Below are 24,607 nucleotides of genomic sequence, written 5' to 3'. Positions count from 1 at the left end.
GGCAAAACAGCTCTTTTCTCAGGGACTTCTTGGTATCTGGCCATATAACAGAGCTGACAAAGTCACTTAGGGGGCATCCAAGTCGCAGTGTCTGCACCTCCAGCTCCATTGCAGAATCGAGCGGGACCTACAGCAGATCACAAGCCTGGATCTGGCCTCTTGCTGCAGCATCTCAGTGCAAAGGCATCTTGAATTGCTCTGGCAATGGTTATCTGCTCAGCTTTAATAAGCGTAAAACCCCTGCTAGGCCGGCTCGGCGTGTTTTTGGTGCCAGTTTGTTTGTGTGCCCACCTCAGAGAGCTGGATTCAATCAAAACAATGTCCAATTTCTGCACTGACATGGCCATGACAAATTGATTTACAGGAGGAGATGGCTCTGTGCAAGAAGCATATGGGGATAGCTGAGTCTGGTCCTTGTTTTGGACAGGAATGAGGTATGGGAGAGTGTCATCCTGCATATTTCAGCTTTCGCTGTGCTGCTCGCTGCTTTTCAGAGTGTAATTCAGAGACTGGGTAAGAGTTTTCACTTCTTCTTAAACTGCATTTCACTTCAACGTGGCTGGAGGTTATACAAATACTTATAGAAATTATGAAACGTGATCTTTTGGGGTTGAAGCAGTGTTAAATCCTCCTGATGTTTGAAATGTTTTACACAAAAAAGGACTAATAAACGTGCAAAATTTTTCACTTGGATTAGTTCCATTTCCTGTAGAAGGTGCTCTCCACCCATAAAGAAAACTTGACAGCAGAAGACCAAGCATCTGTTACACCGAGCAATTCGAGATGTTGTATTACCACTTAACATTTCATATTCCTTCTTGGTATACTGAAGAAGTTGTTAATCACAGACAGAGCGGTTAAAACAACCATCCAAGCAAATCAGAGCAGTATCAGGAGCACGTCCTTCCAACGCCTGCCCTTTTCTCCCTCCATCAGAAGAGACAAACTACGCGGCACATAGCAGGCTGCCTACAATGCAAGCGTAAGAACTATTTCCATTTAAGCAGTCCTCATCATATTTCACCCTGGAACTGAGTCCGAATGTTTCATCAGCTGGAAGTGCTTGACACTAATGTCTTCTGCTTGTTATTTCAGGCACTGGAGGACCAACGCGTCTGCAGCAGCACAACCTGGATTTAAGTTCTGGCAGTCCTCAGAGATGAAACCCACAATTGGCTTCTAGCAGAAATTATAGCCTGATAACTGTGGTGTTTTAACAGCCATCATCAGACGTGCTCCTGAAGGTTTTGCTGTGGGAATGGAAAGAGCAGCAGGTCTCTGCCTCCACTTCAGAGCATCCTCTGCACAATCACACAAACCTAGAGCTGGGGCCAAGCACCCCCAGGACACTGCTGTGATCTCCATTCACCCAGGGAGCCTGCAGTGAGGATTTCCCAAATGCTGCCTCCAAAAAGCATGGAAACAAGCTGGGAAGGGCAGTGCCAGTAGATCCACGTCCATCCATGAAGCTCCCAGCAGCTGCTTCCGATGCCTCAGCACAGGAAAGCCACCCCAGCCTGCTGTTGCCTCCCCTTCCCAGCACAGCCTCCATCTGTTGGGGGAAAAGGCCAGATCTGCTGCCTGTCCCAGCCAGGAAGCACAAGGATGTCTGCACTTAGCATCCGGAGAACTGCTGCCTTCCTGACACCATGATCCGGCCAGCCATTGCCCTATGCCTTAAACACCACTGTTATCCCACTTCCCAACAGAGACACACAGAGAGGTGACCACCCCCTGCTAACAAGACCCAGTGATGTGCACTTGATGTGTGCACCTACTGAGTGTCCTGGAGAGGAAAAGATTCCCAGGATGTGTACAAAAACCCTGGTTATACTTCTGTGAAAGATAAAGGAACTGTAATGGTGCTTCTAGCAGGCAGTAAGCAGCAGCACATCTCTCTGCTGGCTTTCTGAATGGGACACTGGCACTAGGCAATGGTCAAACCCAACAACCACTGCTCAGCAGGTTAATAACGCTTCAAAAAAAAACTTCCCAGCAATACCATTTCTTGACTTGGCTTTGGACCGTCACCAGTGAGTGGAAAGGACATGAATAACCTTGTTTTTCTCCTTGCAAAATAAAACTTTAACAAAACTTGCCCCCAGGTATGCTTTACTTTTACATCAGTTCAAGTAATAATAAAAAACAGAAAGCAGTAGGCTGTTAAAACTTTGGTTTGGGGAGTTGGTACAGAGATGTGAATAACCCCAGCCCCTTTGTTTCTGCACAAGGCAGCAGCCCTGAAAGCAGTTGCCCCCCGGCCCCCAAGCATTCCCATCTGTCACTTCTAGTTATGGGGCTTGCAATCGGGGCACTCCTCTGAAAGTGAATTGCATGAGAACAGCCCAGGCTGCCACAGACAAGCGGGAACAGCTTTTGTTAACAGTCTTCAACAACATCAAACACCCCAACACAAGACGAGGGAGTTACTGGGGGAGGGGGTAGGTGCAGCAGTGCTGGTGTCCCCTAGCAGCGCATCCCCCCCCGTACAATTGCCCCTGTTGGAGCAGGACTTACCACGCAGTAAGCCACCAGGGCTCCCTGTGCAAAGCCTGCCAGCACGTCGGTGGGGTGATGCTTGTGGTCTGACACACGGGACAGGCCGGTGTAAAACGCCATCATGATCAGTGTGAATTGCAGCAGGGGACGGAGCAGGCGGGCGCCCTTCCACGTGAACCTGGCCTGCAGATAGAACTGTGGGGAAGAGAGGAGAAACGAAAAAGGTTGTGTTAATTTGAGGCTTCTTCTGCAGCAGGGAGGAGGTAGGGCAGCTTGCACTGCTTTAATGCAAAAGGGAGCGATGCTTTTGCTGGGTTCCCTGAAACCACAAATAACTTAACACCACCATTTACCTACTGAAGCAGAATTAACAGAAAGATGATACAGGGGAAGCACTGCATTAGTGGATTTAGCTTGTTTGGCTGTTGCATAAACATTATATTTCCCCCTTGTTTGGAAAGAATATGCACCAGGCTCTTCAGGGGAAATGAAACATCATGTCCTTGAAACAGAGCAGATGCTCCTAATTACCCAAACTGTTGTTAGCCGATTAGCATGGAAGAGAGCAGTACCAAAACAGCTTGGTGCTGGCTAACAGGCATTATAATTCTGGGGAGTATTTCTGCAAACCACTCAGAGCCTGGGAACAGGGCCACATCCCCATTGCACGCTCCCTACACCATGCAAACTGGTCCATGCAATGCAGTGGGACGAGCTGTAGCTCTTGGGTCTCCACAGCACCCCACATATCTGCAGCCTCCTGGGCTGAATATCCCTGCATTAGGCCACTTCTCTGCTTTTTGAAAGTGATTTCTGTGCCTGGGACTAAGATGACTCTCCAATCTCTTTAAAAGTCTCCAAAAACCAAAAACAGCATTTGTTGAGTATCATTTCTAATGATATACAATATTCTACTATTGCCATGGGTTAGGCTCAGGAATACTTCCAGATCCAAGGTACAGTGCAAAACTCAGTTTCCAATATGTTGTTGTAGAGCAAAAATAGCTCTGAGTATTTTATCATTTCAACTGTTACTATTAGTTCTACCAGGGAAGTTTGAAACCTAATAGCTTCTAATACCATTGTATGATTCTATGGTTTTACTTCAGGCTTTGTCCCATCAAACCATTTAAGAAAGGGATTTGCTGTTGGATCATCTGACGTTTGTCCTTTATGCACAGCTCTCAAACTAAACCCCCAAGCTTGGACTAAGCAGGTAAGTTATGGTTGAAAAAGCAAAGTATCAATTAAAAATTAGCCATGAAAAGCACTGAATTTGAACACACAAAGTAGGCATTATTTGGAGGGCGAATAGTTCTATAAAACAAGGGAAAACACCAAACCTGAGTGAGATCTGTGCTTTGGTCAAAATGGCATCAACTAGATTATACTTGGATTTTACATTTTCTTTAGAAACAATCACAGAACTGCCCAGCCTCTGCCTGAGTCCCCTGGCTCCGTTACCTCCTGCTCCAGGCACTGGCCAAAGAAGTCAGAAACCATCAGAGCAAAACACGTTTCTACTGCAATGTCCATTCCCCCACTTGCATGCCACTTGCACACCATCCTCACTGAACCTCATTGAAACCAGCCCAGGAATTCAAAACTTATCAGGATCTGCAGGCTGCCAGGCAGACAGACAGATGCAGATGGTGGGGTCGCCCCAGTCCTGCTTGCATAGGAAATGGCACTGAAACAGTGCAAGGGTTTGTTTGTGTACTGATTCACTCCTTCCACAACACGACCCTGGGTTGTGCAGCTTGTGCATATGCTGCACAAGGCAGCAGGAGGCAGGAGGAGCAGCCACAGGAGCAGCCTGGAGAAGGGGTGGATGAAGTGAAGTGAGGTCATGTAGAACCTGAGTTTGTTTGGAGCTCCCATCTACTGCCTGGCTTCTGGCAGGGGCTGAGTTACCACAGAGCAGATGGCTTAAAGGACATTATTTTGCTTTTCTCCTGCCAGGGGACTTCCAAGTCTTGGTGGGGACAACCCACAGTCACACACTCCCCACACATTGGGGAGGAGTTGGTATGGGATGTAGGCTGAGAACATCACCTCCAGTCTTCTGGGGCTTTCTGCCACCCAAACATCCCATCCTGTTCACACTCTCCCCACCACAAGACTGAATTCCATCAACCACATCCCTTAGTCACTCTAAGGCTTCCTTCTGGGAAGCGGCCAGGCTTGTTCCTGACCTGCAGTTACCTCTTTCTCCAGCCCCATCTGCACCCAGACCAATATGGGGCAAAAGCCCTCAAACCTAAACTCAGCCCTGTGTAACACCCAGCCTTGTCTGGGCAAAGCCAGCAGGAAGAACTGCAGAATCCAGCTTTTAGCACCAGGTGCAAGGACAGGAGGGCCAAGACCTCCCAGCACCAAATGGAAGAGCTGGTTGCCTCTCCCACCCCATTGAGAATCGCCATCAGTCCAGCAATGCAGGTCACACCTCAGCACTGGCCTCTGACAGAAATCCACTTTATTCCCTTACTTAAGTTATGGCTAAGCTTGAGTCCAAGTCTACAACCATCTTCACACGTTCACATCATCACTCAGCAGCACAAGGGCACTGGGGCTTTCTCTGTCCCTCAGCAAAGCCATGGTTGTCCAGACAAAAATCAGCAACACCTGTAATTTTCTTTATAAACCAATAGACCACAGTGAAATCCACTTTGACCCGACGGCTTCAACCTCCCTCACTGACACTCAATAAATACATAAGCTACTCTCATTTTCTCCAGAATCAGTCAATAAAGAGGGATATAATTTAATTTTTGTTCACTCTCCAAGTGGCTGGCTGTGATTTCAGGAAAGTTCTTGCTGTAAAACAATTCAGCATTATGATCTCAGGTGTTGGACAGGCGTGTAAAGCCCCAGTAGTCCCCCAAACACAGATACACAAACCCAAGGTGTGGGTCAGGTCTGGAGCTGTGCATGTAGTGAGCTATTACAGATCTCCTTCCTCAGCCTATTATAAATGTGAATTATGGACTCACTCAGCCAAGGAGCAACAAAGCAAGGAAAATTAAGACAAAGAGGATTACCCAAGCATAATTTCCCCTTCTAAGTTTCTATACAAAGGACTGATGTTAATTTGGGACTCTTGGTGACAAGAAGGCTGCAAGAAACAGCCCTGAATTCTCATTGTTTATAACCAACTCTCAGAAGCTTTGGCTATGCAACAAGTGCCTTTCCATGGGATTTCTCCCCAAAAATTCTTCCGGAAGTTGGTGGACTCATATTTCCCTATTGGGATCCTATGACCAAACCAAATGCATAGGCTGGCCACAGGGCTTGATGCTAAAATAGGGCGCTTGCCACTGTGCCAAGAAATGGGAACGCCGTGGTCACCCACTGCCCTGCTGCTCCTGCCCAGCCCTGAGCATCCTTTGCAGACCTAACACACGCCAGCAATGGTGGACTCTGCATTTCTCCCCACATTTCTGGGGTTATTCCTCCCCACAACGGCATTTCCTAGCATTCTTGAGGTCTCCAGTTAGATCCTACTTGTAGGCATCCAATATGCTATCCACCATAAACCTGTTTTGGAGCAGGGGATTACGCATACCCACGCATCACCAATGAGCATATATATGTATATATATTACATACAAACACTCAGCACACCTCCAATGAAAATATCTTTCTGCTCATGTATGGACACTGCATTTTGAACACAGCTTGATTTCAAGTGTGGAGTGATGCAATACCTTTTAATGAACCAACTAAAGTTTTCCGAACCCACAAAGTCTGTTAGGTGGGATGAAGGACTTAAAAACACCATCAGGCAGAATGAGCTGCAAAAGCAATGCCAGGAAGTGACTTATCCTTGAAAAAATGAAGTATTGTTTAATACAGAACTTGGATGTTGCACTTAGGACACAGCTGAACCTCTGCAGCACGCACTCAGCCCTGCAAATGCCTTCAAAGTACCTTTGCCACCACCAATGCCACAGTTTGCAAAGCTTCCAACCAGTTCCCATAGCACCATCACCAACCTGCCGCTACACCAAAGCTCTGCCATCTGTAACCTCTAAAAATTCACTCAGTTGGGCAAGACAGCAAGGTTTAGTTTGCACTAAAAAAAAAAAAACCCAAAAACCAAAAAACACAACCCTGGGATAATATAACCTCTCTCTTTTTTTTTTTTTTTTTTAATTTATTACCAGCCTCTCCAACATGACAGATTTTCTGCCTGAGCTCCAGAGCTTCTTTTTGCAATGGGATTTTTCTGGTGGTGGTCAAAGAGCCAGAGTGACAGCACAACTGCTGGTGCTAACAGGCAAGCCATTTCCTCACCCTGATACGTACTGCATAATGCTGTCTGCGTCCCAAGTTGCCCTTTTCTCCCTTAAATTTGTGTCCAAATGTTGGGTGTAATTTTTCCCCTGAGTTTTTAAGGCACAGCACAACCGAACAGCTGGTCAGATGAAGCCTGCTACCAACCCTAAACCAGTAAAATATAAAAGAAAATCAGTCTTAGGGGAAAAAAAAAAATCCCTCCACAGAAATGGATAATTGGAGCAGATGAGGAAAAGAGCAGAAGCTGCTGGTTGCTGACAGTTCCAGTGCTCCCACGTGGGGACAAGCAAAGGAGATCAGAGACAGCTTTTTGCTCCAAGGCACAGCCCCCAGAGTCACACAGGGGCACTTTCTAAGCCTGTTGCAAAGTTGAAAGAAAATCAGGCAGCAAAGCTGCATTAGAAAATGAACCATGGGTTTTTCCACGTGTTGAAGGCATGCTGTGGTTATGGGGTCTCCAGCCCAATGTCACCAGTGCCCTACTTCTGTGTTCCCATTTTGCATCTTACTTGTTCCAAATCTTAGAATATGCCAAGTTGGAAGGGAACCCATAAGGATCATCAAGTCCAATTGATGGCTCCACACTGAACCACCCCAAAATCAAGCCCTATGTTTGAATAAATCATCCAAACGCTTCTTGAACTCTGGCAAGCTAAGTGCCATGACCACTTCCCCAAGGAGACCAAAACTCAACACAGTATACTCCAGGTGAGGCCACACCAATGCAGTATAGAGCAGGACAATCACTTCCCTCATCAGCTGATACAGTTGGCCTTCCTTGCTCCAGGACACAGTATTGACTCATGTTCAACTTGCTGTCAACCAAGACCCCCAAATCTCTTTCAGTAGGGCTGCTCCCCAGCATCTCATTTCCCAGTCTGTACGTATAACCAAGGCTGCCTCTTCCCAGGTGCAGAATCTGACACTTGCTCTTCAATTTCATGAGGTTGGTGATTACCCAGCTCTCTAATTTGTCTAGATTCCTGTGCAAAGCCTCACTACACTTGACAGAGTAAACAAAAACCCTTTCAATTTAGGTCACCAGCAAACTTGCTCAAAACACCTTCTAGTCCTAACATCCAAGGCATTTATGAAAACATTAAAGAGACCCTAAAACTGAGCCCTGCAGAACACACTGGGAACTGGCCATCACCCTGGTGTAACTCTATTTACTAAAACCAAATGCTAGCTTTTCAGAAAGAAAAAAAAAAAAAGCACCAAAAAAACCAAACTGGTGAAGCAGAGCAGTCTGTAGAGTCTGTAAGGAGTTCAAGTCAGTCAGTAAACAGGTCAAGTTCCAGCAGCTTTGGCCAAAGCAAACAGGCAGGATCATGGGATGGGGCTGAGCACTTGCTGATGAAGCCCATGTTTGTCCCCTACTCTGAAAGATCATAGAATCACAAGGTTGGAAAGGACCTACAAGATCATCTAGTCCAACCTCCTCCCATTACCATTGCTACCACAAGCTAATAAACCATATCTGGTTTCAGATGCTGCATGGCATGATGCTGGGCAACAGGTAAGGAATCAGGCTGGGCTTCCAAGAAGGCTTCAATCTTAAAAAAAAAAAGTAATATTTGCTACGTATCTGGGGAAATAAACGCCACCAACTAAATGTGGACTGGCAGTACTTGCTGTTTTCATATGTTAGGCTTCAAAGCCAACTTATCTGCCTGCCTGCAGAACAACTGTAAATAAATACTGCCCCTCCTGAAACAGAGCAAGTGATGATTTCCAAACTCAGCTCGGAAAATTTTGCAAAGGCAGGACAGGAGGGCTGAGCCTTCTGCAAAGCATCACCACGTCAGCTCCAGCACTGGGGGATGCTCACCCACATCGCCATCCACTGCCCTTCGGGGTGTGCAAGCGAAGCTGAGCCTTTGCAGGGGTGCTCAGTGCTGAAGGAAGGGTTATTTTTGTGCAAGCAGTGATTTTTTGTCAGTGGGGAGGGGAAAAAAAATAAAGAAGCTGTGGCAAGGAGCTGGTTTCTGTTTTATTTTCTGCCTCATCCTCCCCATTCTGGCTTCTAGTAAGGGGAATGCAGTGGGAGCAGCCAGCTTCTCCCACAGCCCATCACCTGGCTGTGCTTCAACCTCATTATTGTAAGTCGGCTGGGAGGAGGAAAGGGACGAAATGTTTCCCAAAAAAATCCAAAGTGTTTCAAGAGTGGGGGAAAAACGTAGGGGGAACAAAGGAAGAATTTAAACCCTCCCCCCACCCCTTACACTGCCTGAAAAGCTTAGTAATTAAATTAAAGAAACAGCTGCCAGCCCAGGGAGGGCAAATCCAAGGATTAAAAGCCAAGAGGGAGCAATGGTAATTTATCTTTTCAGAAGGGAAAGTAAAGAGATGGGGGGGAAGCAGTGCTCAGAGATAAATAAAAGTTCATGTTTAATGTTTTTACAAGCACAGCGCTGTTTCTTTGCTTGCCAATCTGAGCTTACGGGAGATGGAGGGTACAGACCTTGAATGGAATCTGAAGACTTTCTACTCACTATTATTTTTAAGCACAAATCACTACCCAAATCATTCCCCCTCCTAGCCCCAAAACTTTCATGCAGGGTCTTTAGTGGGGACTGGGGACTGGTACAGGGAGCAGCCCTGCCAGGAAGCACCCTGGCACGCCGCAGCAGCCCCAGCCCCACACAGGAAGGACAGAAGTCATTTGTCACCAACAAGGGGAAACAGGGCTCAGCCCTCTGTTCTGGATCCGGCCAGGCAGGCTGCTTCACCTGCTCTGCCTCCCCTTCATGCCTAACAGAATTGCAACAGTGCATCCACCTCCACAACCAGCGCAATATTTCAGTACCCTCCAAACGGTCCCCAATGGAAATCACAGTTAGGGGTGAGCAAAATAGCTCAAGTCATCCACAGGGTTTATAGGACTCTGATTTAATTGCAGATTTGGCTGCATTCAGAAGCTGCACAGCTCAACCATAACTGGGAGTCTCCATCCCAAATAACACCATGGGGTCCAAGAGTGGGATTTTTTTCCACCACTGGCACATTTAGACTCTTAGAATCTTTAGATTCCCCAATCCTCATCATGTCACTACTGCTACTGAATGTGGGTGAACACCTTGAGTGGGGAACCGGGGTTGAATCAACTGAGGTCACTTACCACCAAATACAGCATGGTGTAGAGAGAGAAGGATGCATGCCCAGAGAAAAAGGATTTCCTGCAAAACAAAGCAGGTGCTAAGAACCAATCACCATAGCATTCCTATATGACACTGTAACATTATGTAAGATGTGGTAACCTGCCCACTGCTACCACCAGGGTGCCAAAACAGAGGGAATCACAACCCCCATTTTTTGAGTTATTAAAACCCTGTTATCCACCCCGCTCGTCCCTCAGGCTGAAAATGAATGGACGGACAGGATGCATGCATTGTTTGTCCCTTCCTGGTCTATTCGTGGGACAGCACAGTTATTTCCAGGACAGCACGATAACTCATCGTCTCGCCTCAAATAGCCAGGAAACTGTAAATAAATGAAAAGCAAGCACTTCCCCAGTTGCTTAATTACAGCACTCTCCTAAAAACGTCAAAATTGGGCGTGTGATGGGTTTGATGAAGAGTGTGAAAGGGAGGTGCTGGTAGCCTCTCCTGCTGGGAAGAAAAGCTGTCCCTGCTGCACCATGGGCTGGATTGCTTACATCCAGTCAGCTCTGATGGTGAATTCCCACATTGAGTAACCTGTCATGAAACAATGGTGTAGGAGTAAAGAAAAAGGAAAAGGAATATTATTCAGCTGAACCCTGTGACTCCCAAGGGAAACTGCCCATTGCTGGCAGATGGAATTACAGACTTCCCAGAGTCAGCAGCGGCAAAACCACCTATTGCTGGCAGAAAAACCCTGACAGAAGAATACTCAGCATGAGGCATAATATTGGCATCGGCAACAAGACAAGTGCTCTCACCTGGCTTCCTGGACCTTGCTGTCACTTCCCCTGCAGGTGTAGTTCTGGATGTAAACCCCCTTTGAGCAGTTGATGGTGGAGAAATCCAGGTCGCAAACCTCAAGGAAATGTGGCCGCAAGCGCCCAACGGACACTTTGGCAATGTCTGTGAAGGACTGGCTGATGGCACAGCCAAAAACAAAGCAGCCCACTTGCTTGTAGAGAGCCGCCACATAAGGGTTCTGGATAAAGGAGTGTGACTTCTCCTTTAGGTAGTGGATGCGGTAGAGCTCTCCTGTGATGATCTGTAGGGGACAAGGAACAGAGAGAGGCTGTGGTTAGAGAGCAGGAAAGATGCTTTCCAAAACTGTCTGAGACAGCAAGATGAAGACGTGCCAGAGATTGCAAACCAAACCAGGAGAAACAAATTAATTCTTACAATTAAACTGGTGAACAATTTGTCAGCTTAAAGCCAGAGCTGCGTCTCACAAAGGCGGCAAATCTGAACAGTGCATATTTATCTGTAAATCCCTTCTTGACAGCCAGTGATGGTCTCAGCTGGTGGGACTGCACTGTCCATGCAATCCTGTCTGCATCCTTGCTTCTTACACCAGATAAAGTGTAGCTCAAGCAACCTAGAGAAAGCTTTCGCTATGCGATGCTCTGAGATAGATCAGTGCCTCCCCTTCCTCAAGCTCACACCTCACCCAGCCCACTACAGACACCTCCAAGCATTTCCAACCAGCTCCTGGTGCTCTTCATCTTCCCCTTTTTACTGTCTCCCAGGAAAAGATTGTAAATTGCACTTCACAAAGCCTTGTTTATGGAGAAACTCCAAGGAAAAAAATAGACAGATCTAGGCTTAGTGCATTGGTGTATCTTTACGTAAGTGAAATTGTGCCCCAGATCTATAAATTTTAATTTCCACGACTCTGTTAACATAACACAGATACATAATCAGTGACTGTGTGTGAAGGAGAAGCCACATTCACTGCTCCTTTATGTAAGTGATGGTGGGGTGGGGAATGACTTCCAAACCTGTCTTTCTGAAATCTGTGAATGTAACAGGGTAATACTCAGAAAACTGCGCTTTCTAGAATCTGGACCCAGATTTGCTGCCAGCAGACCATACAAAGCCTTCATAAACACCAGGTATCACCGGGGATCTCAAGAGGTTCTGCAGTTGCACAGCAGCAAATGATGCACTTGTGGTGCCACCAAAGGCTTTGACAGTACGGCCATAAATCACTGTCATAGAGCAGAGCGTCAGCTTCTCACAATCCCAAACACTTGAAGACAGCTTAATGAAAACCAGGTGGTGAAACCAAGCCAAAACTTCTTACCTCTCCCAAAGAGGCTTAAATTGTTCTCCGCCACGTTACACATCTAGCTTTTGAGCTCCAGATTTACAGCTTTAGGATTTCATTCATTACTTTAAATGTTTTTATACCTGACCGATAAAGCAAGGCAGGCTTTGGGGATGTTGGGGTTTTTTTTTTTGGTGTGTGTTTTTATTTTTTTGGCTGCCCCCTCATCTCTGCCCCTCTCTGCTCTAGTCACAAGGACTGTGATACATAGATCCAACCATCAGGAAAAATGCCTTCATGTTAATCCCTTTCTGGAGCAGGCAGCAGTATTCCTGCTGGTGTGGCAGCCTGCCAGCAGTGTGCAGGAGACAAGGCTCTCCTGCTTACCTTTTAAAAAGCTTGGCACAATGTTTGGAAACTAATAAACTGGAAAAGTATGGCAATTAGACTGAGAGGAGATGAAGCTGTATCATTGTTTAAACTCACCCAAACCGTGGCTACAAAGGTTGACCTAAGACAACTGAAATCACAGCTAAGCAGGCTTTATCAAGAAGAGATACAAGGATAATAATAAAAAATAAAGACCAAGCCAGAGCTTTCAGCAGCCAGGACAGAAATATATCAGGCAGCTGCACCATCATCCTGGGCTTACACGTAAAAGCCAACATGTACTCTCGGAAGCCTGATCATGACCAAGTATTGCCTGGAGAACTGGAGCTAACCAGCTCCAGTGTCATTTTAATCCTCAAGGACCCCAAACCATCATTTTCACAGACTTCATCTCCATTCTACCTTCAAGTCCAAGCTGGGAGCCAGGAAATCTCCTTGCATGAGAACCACAGAAAAATGCTAGCATGTCTAATTCTCTTCTACAGGAGGCAACATTGGGGCATCCTGCATGGATGAACGTCATTGACACTGTTGGGCCCAAGGCCATTTGGAGACATTGCTCTCGCCTGGTGCATCTCCCTGGGCTCACTCCCATGCTAGTGCCAAAACCTCACGGGCACATGGTCTCTGCCTCTACTGCACCACAGCTGCTGTCCACAGCCTCCCAAAAGCCTAATTATGAAAATTGTGACAAGGCTTAAAACTCCCAGATTTTGCAGCGGGGAGATGAGCTGACTGAGGGGTGACATCTGATCCTGGCAGATGTGTCATTGCTCCCAGCTCACAAAACAGATCCCAGTAAAATCCCATAAAGCCCAGGCTCCTGGCCTCAGAAGGGCATGTGACCATTTTGAGCAGGGACCAACAAAAGTCTGGGGATTAATACTTTTCTCTCACCTTTGGTGGTCTTGGTACGAGTATGCAATACTCACAGCAGATTGTAAACTGTGTGTAAACTGTGTGGCCTTTTTTTCCCCGTTTTCAGTTTTTCTGTCCATTTTGCCATTATCATAATTTATCAGCAGCAGCCCAATTAGCCTGTAATTACTTACAGAGCCTTTCTAATCCCTTAGATCTTTGCAGTATCGTTCTCCGTGTCTTAATCGCATCGAAGCCTTCAACTATGAAACAATCAGCTGATCCAGCTGAATTTCCTGGGAGATCTGAGTTACACATTTTCTTTGGTATTTTCCCATAGGTACTCACAACCTGTCAGGTGAGGGGCTGGGGCTGCACAGCAGTAGCAAGGAGGAACGGTATTTCCCACCCCAATGATGGTCAACCCATTTTTTTTTTCCACCTAAGATGATCAAATTAATTCTCCAGCGGGAAGAGTAGGAGATGGGAGCACACAGTCTGCATCTTCAGGTCATCCAGAGAATTATTAAATCAGTAAGCATATAGGTACTAAAACCAGATCCATACCCTCTCATGCCCTGATGGCAGCAAAGGTCTTCACCTCTGCATTTACTTCGTAAGTTGCCCAAGCGTCCTCAAGACATTTAGAACATGACCTGGACCTTATTCAGGGTTAGGCTGTCCACCACACCACATAAAAGAAAAGATGTGAAATTCTGGCATTGCCACCCAAAATGCCATCCTCCCGGCCACTGTCCTCACTTTAAAGCAAAAAGGTTTGAGGAAAAAAAAAAAAGAAAAGCAGCAGAGTCAGTGCTTTGTGGATTTGGAAGGAATTCCTATTATGCTACAATAATTCTGGTATCTGGGTTACATCTGAAAAAGAGGTCAGACTGACTAGAATTTTCCATGCGTGCTGCCACAGCACTGAAGTCTGTTTCTTCGATTCCTCGTTAGGCTTTTGTTTCACTCACCAGCAAATAACGGAGCTTTTAAATTTACCTTATTAAGTTACATTTGTTGTGGGCACAGTGAAACCAGTGCAGAAACGTCTAATTCTTTGGGGATTTTCTTTTTCTTTTAATTGACCTGCTATTTCGTGGCAGAAAGCTGATGGATCACATAGGCAGCTGATTATGTTTCCAGTTTCTGTTCCAACTCCTGTATTTGCCACCGCCTCATTACTGATCTGAAGCACACTCTGCATGCAGCCAGCATGACGATAGCTCGGGCAGTAATGCAAAAATGAAAGGCTTTCTCATTTCATTTTTATGGCTTTTCCACACTTGGGGGTAATTCACCTGCAGGGTAAAACTCTGCTGTATTTATGGAATCGGGGAGTTGTCACCTTTTGGGGGTTGTTTTGAGGAGGATGGGGATGAGGAGGAGGCAGTTCTGGGGACCTGCGTTGCTAAGTAAATCTATTTGGTCAGGAAATGATGGCGATGTGGGCACAAAGTGGCAGATGTGCGGCACATCCCTCCACTGCCTGCAAGCAAGCCTACAGCCCACTGATAACAAAACAAGAGGAATGGGATGGCTGGCACTTCTGCTGGCCATCACGGATGGGAACATCAGTGCTCCATGAGAAACCGAGGTCAACACAGTCAGGCTATTCTGGGAAACATTAATGGGACTTGAATATTTTGGACGGTCCCTTCTAACTGAACTATTCTATTCTATCTTATTCACCACTCAGAGCAGTGAGGCTGAGATGGGTTATTACCAAAGCAGGTACCGCAGCATGCTAAAACATCCTTCAGCAATGACGTTGCTCCTGCAAGAAAGGATGAAAGTCAGGGGGGTGAGGGGAGAACAAGTGCATCTGACTTCTCCCTCTCCAGCACTCCCAGACGAAGGAGTGAGGAGGCAGCAGCATCTCTGGGAAAGCACCTGAGCTGTGCTGGCAAGCCAAGAAAACGTAGGTACTTTTCATGAAGTAACACTGGGGAATTTCATCTGCAGATGGAAGTGTTTGACTGCAAGCCAGGAGACAGGTCCTGCCTGAGCACGAGACATGTGGTGGTGGAAGGAGGCTCAGCTCCATAGGCTGAATTCAGTTTTTTGGCTGAAATAATAAAGCTCTCACTGGGCAATCATCTCCTAGCACAGCTCTAGGAAAGCTGGCAACAGAAAAAGAAAGGAGGAGACGTTGGAAAGGTGGCATATTCAGTACTTTTTACAGCGAGGGTTCTGGGAATGTGCTGCCTGCACTAGGATTTAATTGTCTTTTTAATATGCCAGTATTTTACAATCTCTTTAAGTCTAATACCTGTGAAACTTTTCCAGGTACTGGTTAGCTGAAAAGACACATCTTTCTATTATTATTTTTTATCCTCATAAAATAGGCAAATATCAAGAGTTATTTGAATAGGAACAAACCATGCCAAGTCCTCACCGATTCTTCTTGCATCTACTCTGAACTCCTACCGCAGGGTGAAAAGGCTCTTGCAGAGCTCCCAGACTTGCCCAAACAGCTTTGAGCCTGTTTACCAGTTTCAAGAGTAATCTCATTCCTCTCATTACAAGCTTTCATTTGCAAATGTTTACTGCTTACATGGAAGTCAGATAATCACCAAGGAGATTCACACTACAATGCATAGCATGGACATATCTGCAAAACCATGTTAAACCCCAAATGTGCTGGTGGGGAACAGGCTGCATCGTTTTGCTCTGCTTTCCATGAAATTCAGAAACTTTGACTTTTAAGAAGATGTCCACAACATACAGGCTTTTTAGCATCTTTCCTTTGACAAGCTCACAGCTCTACTGAGTTTCTGAGCTTAGAAAGCTCTCATAACCACCCCAACTTGACAGTGTGCCTCTGATCCAGCATTCCAGGCAAACCCGTGTTGGTGCCATCAGCTAAGGTGTAACAGAAAGGTATTGGAGATGCCCAAGGGGCAGAAGAACAGATTTCAGAGATGGTACTTACAGCAAGGATGGCAATGAGGATGCCTGCAGCACACAGCACCGCGTCGTTGATTGTCTCCATTGACTTCAGTGGGTACCTGATGCTGTCATCGTCGCAGTAGAAGCCCCGCTGATAGGGCTGGATTGTGCTTGTTTCAATGATGAGGAAGGGCAGCCCAGCTAGAAAGACAAGGAGACAAAAACCAAAACCATCAGTGATATAAGGCAAATAGGAACAACCTTCTGGTAAGGCAAAATAAAATAAAATGAAACCAAAAGTAGAAAAACGCTTGCGAATAACCAGGTACTGTTCCTGATGCTTTTCTTTTTGTATTGCTATCTTTCTGAAGAGAATTTGGGTTTTGTTTTTTCGAGTCTTGTGTAGGGAAAAAGCATCTCCCCTGTTATGGTTATCAGATGTCTGCAGTGCCTGGTTTCAGTTAAACCTCATGCATTGCAAATATTAACTTACAGGAACGGACCCCAACAGCAATCCCTCTACATAAAGCCATGAAAACAAATCTGGCACTTTTCTCTGTGGAGGGCTGATGCCTGCTGCCCCCAGGCAGGACGAGCTGTGCAAACAAACACTGAGAGATCGGGTAGCAGCCCAGTGCTTCCTACCTGACCAGCCCCACTAAACTCAATCCATACTACTTCTAGGGCTCTGAAGCCCCCCTCTGCTTCTTCCTCTCTATTTACAAGGTAGATGTATATTTGTACCTGCAACCGGTCAGCTCAGCTGGAGCTCTGCAGAAGGCACAAAGCAGATGGGCTCAAAAACCTGCAGCCAATGATTAAGACACACAAAGGGAGACCTCAAGACTGCTGTGTGAGTGAAACTCCATATTCTTATTATTTTGGAGAAGCACAGCATTACCTCAAGCCTCAAAAGACAGCACTGAGGTATTTCCCAGTTGCCTTGTGCAGGGCACACACATTCATTCCTCATGCCTCAGCTTTCCCATCTTTGCTGTTAAGCCCATCGCCAAGAGAAGAGATACATCCCCATCCAAACAAGCCCCAAATTCCCAAATCTCATTCAGAATAGATCACAAAACACAATCCTCCTCCCACTCACAGACCGAAACCCGGGCAAAGCACCTAACACGTCACAGCACAAACATGTCAAGGATTGGGCCAAGGCAAAGCAGAAAAACAATGAGGCACAGCTGAAGGAAAGCAGTGGATGTCATTTAGGTGACGATGCACAGTGGTTCAAAGTTTTAGCCAAAACAGCGGAACTCGTGCCCACATCCTGCTAAAAGCACATAGGTGTATTTATTGGCCACCAACTTGCTTAAGCTTCCATTTGTTTGTTCACATAGTCATAAGTCTGAGAGGTCAGACAGGCTTTCCTTATTAAAAAAAAGAAAATGAAGCACTATTTGGTTCTGATCAATATTTGTCTCCAGTACATTTGCAGTGATCTTGTCTGCTCAATGTGATTTGCAAAGGCACTGTATGAGGAGTTAGCATGTCATCAAAATAATGTTCTCCATCTCAAGATGAGCAAATTTTCTTTCATCGGGCTCCTGTTGCTCTACATTAAAAGATTTACTAGAATTATTAGGGGCTTTTGTCAGTCTTTAAAAATGAAGGACAGCCCCAATCACCGATTTTCCCAGTCTGAGTGAAAGGCGACCAACGCACACTGACCTGAAGCCCTTTTGGAGCAGCCAGAGCCATGGCTCAGGACTCCCTTCTGACCATCTCCAAAACTTCTGGGAATGGGTTAATCGTAAGCAGGGCAGCACAGTTTCCAACAGATGTGAAACGGCAAACAAAGGTGTCAGACCTGCCTGCCCAGCTCAGATTTGGTAAATAAAATCGGACACCTCACGTGAATCCAGTTGATCTTCATTCCGCTATTTAACTGTTCTGAGGCACAGCCAGCTTGGCCCTGAAAAGCACCTCTGATGCCAGCAATACGATATTAATAGGCCACTTAAAGAATCCTTATTTTCCCAGTGAAAAATTGCAGCAGAAGAACTAACGGCACTCGGCGAGATCCAATTTCACATGCACTTGAAGCAGCAGCCTAACGGTTGAACTCGAGGAGTAGACGTGCCACGGTTACGTGGCTTATTGTTATTTCTCCAGTTCCTCTTGTTAATAGCTTTCACATGACAGGTCTGTAAAACACATGTTCCCACAGACAATAAAATACATCTGAAAGCTAAAACTGGCTTAAAATAAAATAAAAAAAATTTAAAAAAAAAAAAAAAAAAAGACAATAGTGTTCCTATACATGATGTGAACCCAGGAATAATAAAGATTTGTTTTCCCTTCATTCATTGAACAGCATGGGGTAGTATTTCCGCATTTCAATTATATGTAGGTTTGCCACAGCTATAATAAGAGTATAACTGACCTATATGGTATACATTTTCTTTAAGTGCACATAGGCATAGTTTAGAAAATCCAATGGTTTTGTTTTCTCTCCTACAAACTTGTGGTTTAGTGGGATATTGCCAATCGACTCTTGACATTTTTCCAGCAAAACGGTAACCTCAGATTCCCCCTTTTTTTTCCCTTTTCCCCTCCCCTTTTTCAACATGAGAAACATAAACACACACCAGAACTGAACGGATATTACTTAGAAGGCACAAAGTGCCTTTGATTTTGAGGGCGGGGTGAGAGGCTGTTCTTGCAGCAGTAATTACCCAAACAACAGAAGACCCCAGCCCATGCTGGACAGCAAATTACACTCAAGATGGTTCTCCTTCCAAGAGATTATTGTTGGAGCATGGCTTGCCTATTGGACTAGGTCACCATCCACGTTGGTTTTTTTTTTTTTCTGGCAAGGGGCTTTCAGTACAGAGAAGACTGAAGGAGTGCCAAAAGGCAAGTAGAGAATGGGTTTTACAGAAAACATGAAGGGAGTGAAGTCTGGAAGAACACAAAATTAACTGTGGAGCAAGATATCTGAAAGATCCCTCAGCAAAACATCATAGAGATGTTATTCACACCAGGAGACAAAAGTAGCTAGAAGTAGGGTATGGCCCCACACACCCTTAGAAAAGTAAGAAGTGACATAGGGCTATACCACGGAGATTAGGTTTGTCCTTGTGACTTCTGATGCCCCAGTATAACCCAGTTTGATGTTTTAATAGAAAAATAAAGGTTATGCAGCCCTGGCTGTGGTGACCTGCATCTACAGTTCAGCATCTGCACTCCCTGTAACGGTGCTGGTTTTCCAACCTCTACCATTTTCCACTCCCAGTCACGGAACAGAGCTCCTGAGAATAAACAAGGTATGTCTCACAAGGTGGCAATGAACAGTGATATGCACTGAACAGATTAACAGTCCTACAAGGCAGGAGAAGGTGCTACATTCATTTTTGGATGGTCCACTTTCTCAAAAAAAAAAAAAGGTCCTATTTGGCCACTCTGTGGCTACAAGGCAACAGCGTTCTCAGATCTGCTGCAAGATCTTTTTAATAAAACTGCAGAAGGGCCTCAAGTCCTCCTTAGTACTGGTATCACCATGCTGAGAAATTACACAGCAGCCATTGGACCATCCCCTAATTCGTTGAGGCCACTGGCATATTCATACAGAACTGGGTAACCAGAGGTGCACTATTATTCCCCTTTTAAACACAAAGAAAACCAAAGCATTGAATAACAAAGGGATTTGCTTATTTCAATGCAGAAAAGGTAAATGGAGCTGAGATCACCTTTCTGAGTAGTAACAGCCCTCAACAAAGTAAAGGAAGGTTTTTTCCTTCTTCGTTTAAAGGGGAATTTCTACTTTAATAACAGAACCAGGAAATCCCAGCTACATGCTTTTATCTAACTACACTGCAGGAGATCAAACGAGACTCCAAACCATGAGCATAACAGAAATCTCACAGGGGCTGCTCCTGCCCCATCCAAACCCACAGGAGTTTTGCCATGGGTCTGCATGGAGGGCAGCCCAGTGCAGGTGTGGACACTAACGAATTGTACAAGGCACCACAGGACACCGTGAGGCTGGACATTGAAAAATGATGTTGCTTTTGTTGGGAGGAAGTCCAAATGACTTTGTGACCTCAAACCGCTGGTGTCCTACGCTAATATTGGAGGGTTTAAATTTATTTATCTTCCCATTTAATAAAGGCAATTGAGTTTGGAAAACCTAGCACCAAAGGGAAAATATTCCTTTCCTTGATCAGCACCTTTATCAACAGGCAGTTAATAGGCAATAATCCTGGGAAGGCTGGCAGAAAGCTAAATTCCCACCCCCAAGCCCAAAGAAAATGCCTTGCAAAACCCCAAAGTACTCTGACCAGCTTGAGAAGTGCAGAAAAATCAAAGGCAGAAGAAAGGGCTCAGTGTTGTGTACAGCACTTTAAATCTTGAAGCCTTTGGAAAGTTAACATTAGTGCAGATTTAAAAGGGAAAAATAAAAATAGAGGAATAAGCTTTCCTTGGCCACACATTTGAAAAAAATCATGGAGGGAACAGAAGGGGAAGTGCTGTTTCTGCAGTGACCCACCCATGCAGCTCTCATCTTCCCAGCCCAAGCTTTACCTTTGCACTAAATTAAAAACCCTCTCAGTACATTTTGATGGAAACTCTTTTTTTTTTTTTTTTTTTTTTCCCCCTGCCCCTTAATATCTCAGAAAATAAAAATCTTCATTCTTTAAACACGGCAGGTCAGCAGAATGTTGCTGGCCAGCTCAACAAAGCAACGTAATTTCTAGCAAGCATTCTGTGATGGGTTTGGCTGCCAATGTCCAGGCTCAGGGCATGTTTTTAAGGTTTTGGCAGATTAAAGGTCTAGCTTAATGAGTAAAAAAGGTCATTAAAGAATTTGGCAGGGCTGAGTGGGGCATCTAATTCCTCATTCAAGATGTACCGTATAAATATTTGCATTCCAGCAAGCAACGGGCTTTCTTTTTGAAGCAGTGGTTGATCTTGGGTACATATAAACCTTATTTGGTTGACTGTATCTGTACAAGTGTCACAGTGCATAAAAATTAGATTAGGTGTTTTAAAGTTGGCTTCCTCAGCTGTTAGAGGAGAATTGCATCACTGCAGATCAGGACAAAAAAAAAGAAAATGCACCTCAGCTTTGGTAGCTGCTGCAAGAGTAAACCACTCTTGAAGCCAGTTGACATGTACATATTGATAACATTTGATAACACAAAGAATAGAAATATTTCCACATTTCTATCATTTGAGGAACATCCTAACAATCACTATATGGCCTGAGTGTACCAGCACCATCAGAAAGAGGGGGGAAGGAAGGGTAGGAGTTTGGTCAACAAAAACTGAATCTCAAGGGGTTTGATGCATGGTCCAACAACAGCTAGAAGAATCCTGATACATTACACTGGTATTTCCTAAAGTCTTGAACAGCATCACTGAAGTGCCTCCTTCAAAATGTTTTTTGACTAAATCTGGATACTTGATGCTCATATATCCACTGGAAGCCAGTACATAGAGTACCTCCTGCTTCATGTTTCATTACCTTCTCAGTCTTAATGGTTTATCACGCCTTGGTTCCAGCTGTCCAGAAGACTGCTCTGGGCATCTGCCTCTATTTTGGAAACATATCTAATGTCTTTGTTTTCAAAATAGATTCCCATTCAACTCTATTACAGTTCCACTACTCTCAGCTACATAGAAACACATGAGGATAGAAGATTCTCTAAACATACAAACAAACCCTAGACTTTACCATAGAGCAAGTACCTGCTTAAAAAAACATCTATAAACAAGGATCAGCATATATAGCATTTCACTGATTTGACCTGTTTGGAGAGATCCCAGGACACAAGGGGTTGATTTCTGCCAGAATCAGGATTCTAGTTTTCTCTACTTGCTGTAGGTTCTCCCAAGCAACTCATATTAACTTTTGATGTTGCCTGTGTCAACCTGCCTGGTGCCCTTCCTCAAAAGGGTAACGTTCCCATTCACTTCTTTATTGTTATTTATATTTCAGCCAATTCATTGGACTCTAAGGGAAACCATTTTTAGGTTTACTAGCTGCTACTTGGGTTTATCGTCCATTTCAACCTAGATGATGATATCTTCTATAATTTTTGTTGACCTCCCCATAACAGCTCTTTAGTAAGAACTGGTTTTTCGGGAATGTTGGGGCAATGCCTTCTTACACCTACAAGAACAGCAGCAGATGAAGAAAGCAGAGAACATTCACCTTCCATATGGATAACTGTAATATTTAGGACCCCAACAGTGGCATGGAATATTTGAAAAATGCCTCTAAAAGACAGCATCAGTGATGGAAGGATTGTGACTAGATATCTTACAGGTATCTCTATCTTGAGACCAAAGAAGCCATCATTCAGAAACATAACCCGTCCCATCTTTCACAGTAAGTACAACCCAGAGCGCGCTCATTGACCCAACCATTCTGGAGAGCATTAAGAGGAAAGTTCTCTTGGTCACAGAAACTTTAAACCAAATGTCAAATTATTCTCACGCACCACAAATTCCTCTGGATTCTAAACCTCTGCAGGAAATGCTTTCTTGCACAGCCGAAGCTCACTGTGCCAGACCTGCATACTCACTCTCCAAAGGCTCCAGATGACTGGGAGAACTGCCACTGCTTTTGCTGGGAGGAATATTGCTCTTTTAGATAGTACCTGCTGTCATTTCCAGAAGTAAACAAAACATACAAAGAAAACAGCAGAGAAGGGAATTCTAAGTAGTATGTTAAATTGTTCCTTCTGGCAGTCTGGCATGAGCTGATGTATTAAAAGAGCTTTAATATAAAGTGTGCGTATATTTTTAATACCTAAAAAATGTGCTAATAAGAACAAAGGGTTTATCCAAGCCACAATATCTAGATACATATAAAATTCTGCATTTGTGGGGTAAAACACACCGAAGTCAAACTGGCCGACCAGCAAAGTTGGAGAGGTGAATATAAAAGACATTACAAGTGGGAACCCAGACCCAGTGCCAATCAAACGCAATGAAAACAAAGCAACCATCACGTAGAATAGAACAAGGAATAAAATGCCACAAAAACCCCAAAGCATCAGGATCTTTTGAGGCACCTCAGTCCACCCAAGTGCTGTGGAAGGTCTGGCAGATATAAGCCTGACCTTGGATGACCCAACTTGAATAGAGAGGGGAAAAAACTAAAAACACATCTATGGACTCTGCAACACCCAGGGCAAATGGACCACGTGAAGAACACACTGTGGTGACGATTATGTTTTCAATTACAAATGAAGCAAGCCTTGCTTCCTTTGCTGGTCAGTGGGGTTTGGAAGGAGCTCTGTCTCAGCATGGGCTTCCCTGGATCTCCCTTTGAGGAAGGGCTCACACTGGCCCAGTTCATGTGCTCTACCCACAGGAGCCCCTCAGGTTTTCCTTTATAACAAGCCCAGTCAACTCCAGCAGCCCCTACTCTCCAGGAAAATTTTGTGGGCTGTGCATCTTGCATTAATACATGAAATACTCAGCACAGACTCCTTACCTCAGCTTAGTGCTACCAGACACTACCAGGTATAAGGCACTCTTCCTTGACAACCCAGAGGGTGGAAATATAAAAAAAGCAGCCCAAGCAATGCTGAATCCTATTATTTTTTAAAACAACAACAAAAGGAGCAAATGCAGAAATTAAACCAGCCCACCTGATCAATGTAAAGGCCTCTTAAAGGAAAAACAGATCTCTCCTGCTGAACTTCCTGAGCTTCCTCCTTGTTTGCCTGGAGCATCCTGGCCAAGCACTGCACCCGTAATTGAGCACGTTTTCGGGAGCAACTTCTCCTTTGCCTGAGGAGGCCTCAAGTAGCTTTGTGACCCCATTCTGTCAATGTACCTATTGTAAATGCAAAATCCTGCTTTGGATTTGCAGCAGCAGCCACCTGCACAAATAACGCAGGGTTATAACTCTGTAACCAAAGACAAGCACTGAAAGCTTAAGAAGTTTGTAGTCCGAAACACACTTCTGACCTCTTCCTTAAAAGTTCACTAATCACTTTTAATTCAAAATTTATTTCCTCTTAATATACTTGCTTTATATAATGCTCCCTCCTTTTTCTTTTTCCTCCTCCTTCCTCCTTTTTTCTTGAAGTTACCCAGGAGAAAATGGTATTACACAACTCCCTTGATTAACTGGAAATGAAACTTTTCCCCCTCGGTAGTCATGATCCTGTTGGTACAGTTTCCAGAATATAACATACAGTTTACAGTGATGAAAGAAAGTAAAAGGAAAAAAAAAAAGCACGAGTGCAGCTGGAAATGGTTCAAGGGTCCTTCAAGCAACAGGAGTTTGACATTGGTGGTCCCTATAACAGATCCCCATAAGGCTGTTCTTGTGCATCAATGAGTTAAAGAGGTGCAGGGTTCTCTTTTTTTTCTCTCTCTCTCCTGTACTTCCACATTATAGGGAAGAAAGACCTTGTAGGCTGCAGAAGTTGCATGGGTTGAATAATTTCAATGAAAACCAGCTGGGAATGGGTTACCTTCATGGCAG

At 44.9% G+C, this 24,607-nt stretch overlaps 1 protein-coding gene across 1 annotated transcript in view; it reads right to left on the bottom strand.

The window, feature by feature from the left end:
• The window catches only part of PLPP3 (phospholipid phosphatase 3), a gene marked incomplete at its 3' end in the record, with an annotated part of 41,207 nt that overhangs the window by 1,548 nt on the left and 15,052 nt on the right, over positions 1-24,607 (bottom strand). The window contains exons 2-5 of the mRNA XM_079536380.1: positions 16,190-16,347; positions 10,721-11,004; positions 9,920-9,977; positions 2,518-2,694 (exon numbers count right to left, since the gene is read on the bottom strand). Of these exons, the coding sequence (XP_079392506.1) occupies positions 2,518-2,694; positions 9,920-9,977; positions 10,721-11,004; positions 16,190-16,347 (677 nt within the window). The remainder of the gene's footprint in view (positions 1-2,517; positions 2,695-9,919; positions 9,978-10,720; positions 11,005-16,189; positions 16,348-24,607) is intronic.

Source organism: Tetrao urogallus (genome assembly GCF_951394365.1).
Source record: "Tetrao urogallus genome assembly, chromosome: 5".
Taxonomy (NCBI): Eukaryota; Metazoa; Chordata; class Aves; order Galliformes; family Phasianidae; genus Tetrao; species Tetrao urogallus.
The sequence above is the reverse complement of the archived record's forward strand: the minus strand, read 5'-3'. Positions and strand labels throughout refer to the sequence as shown.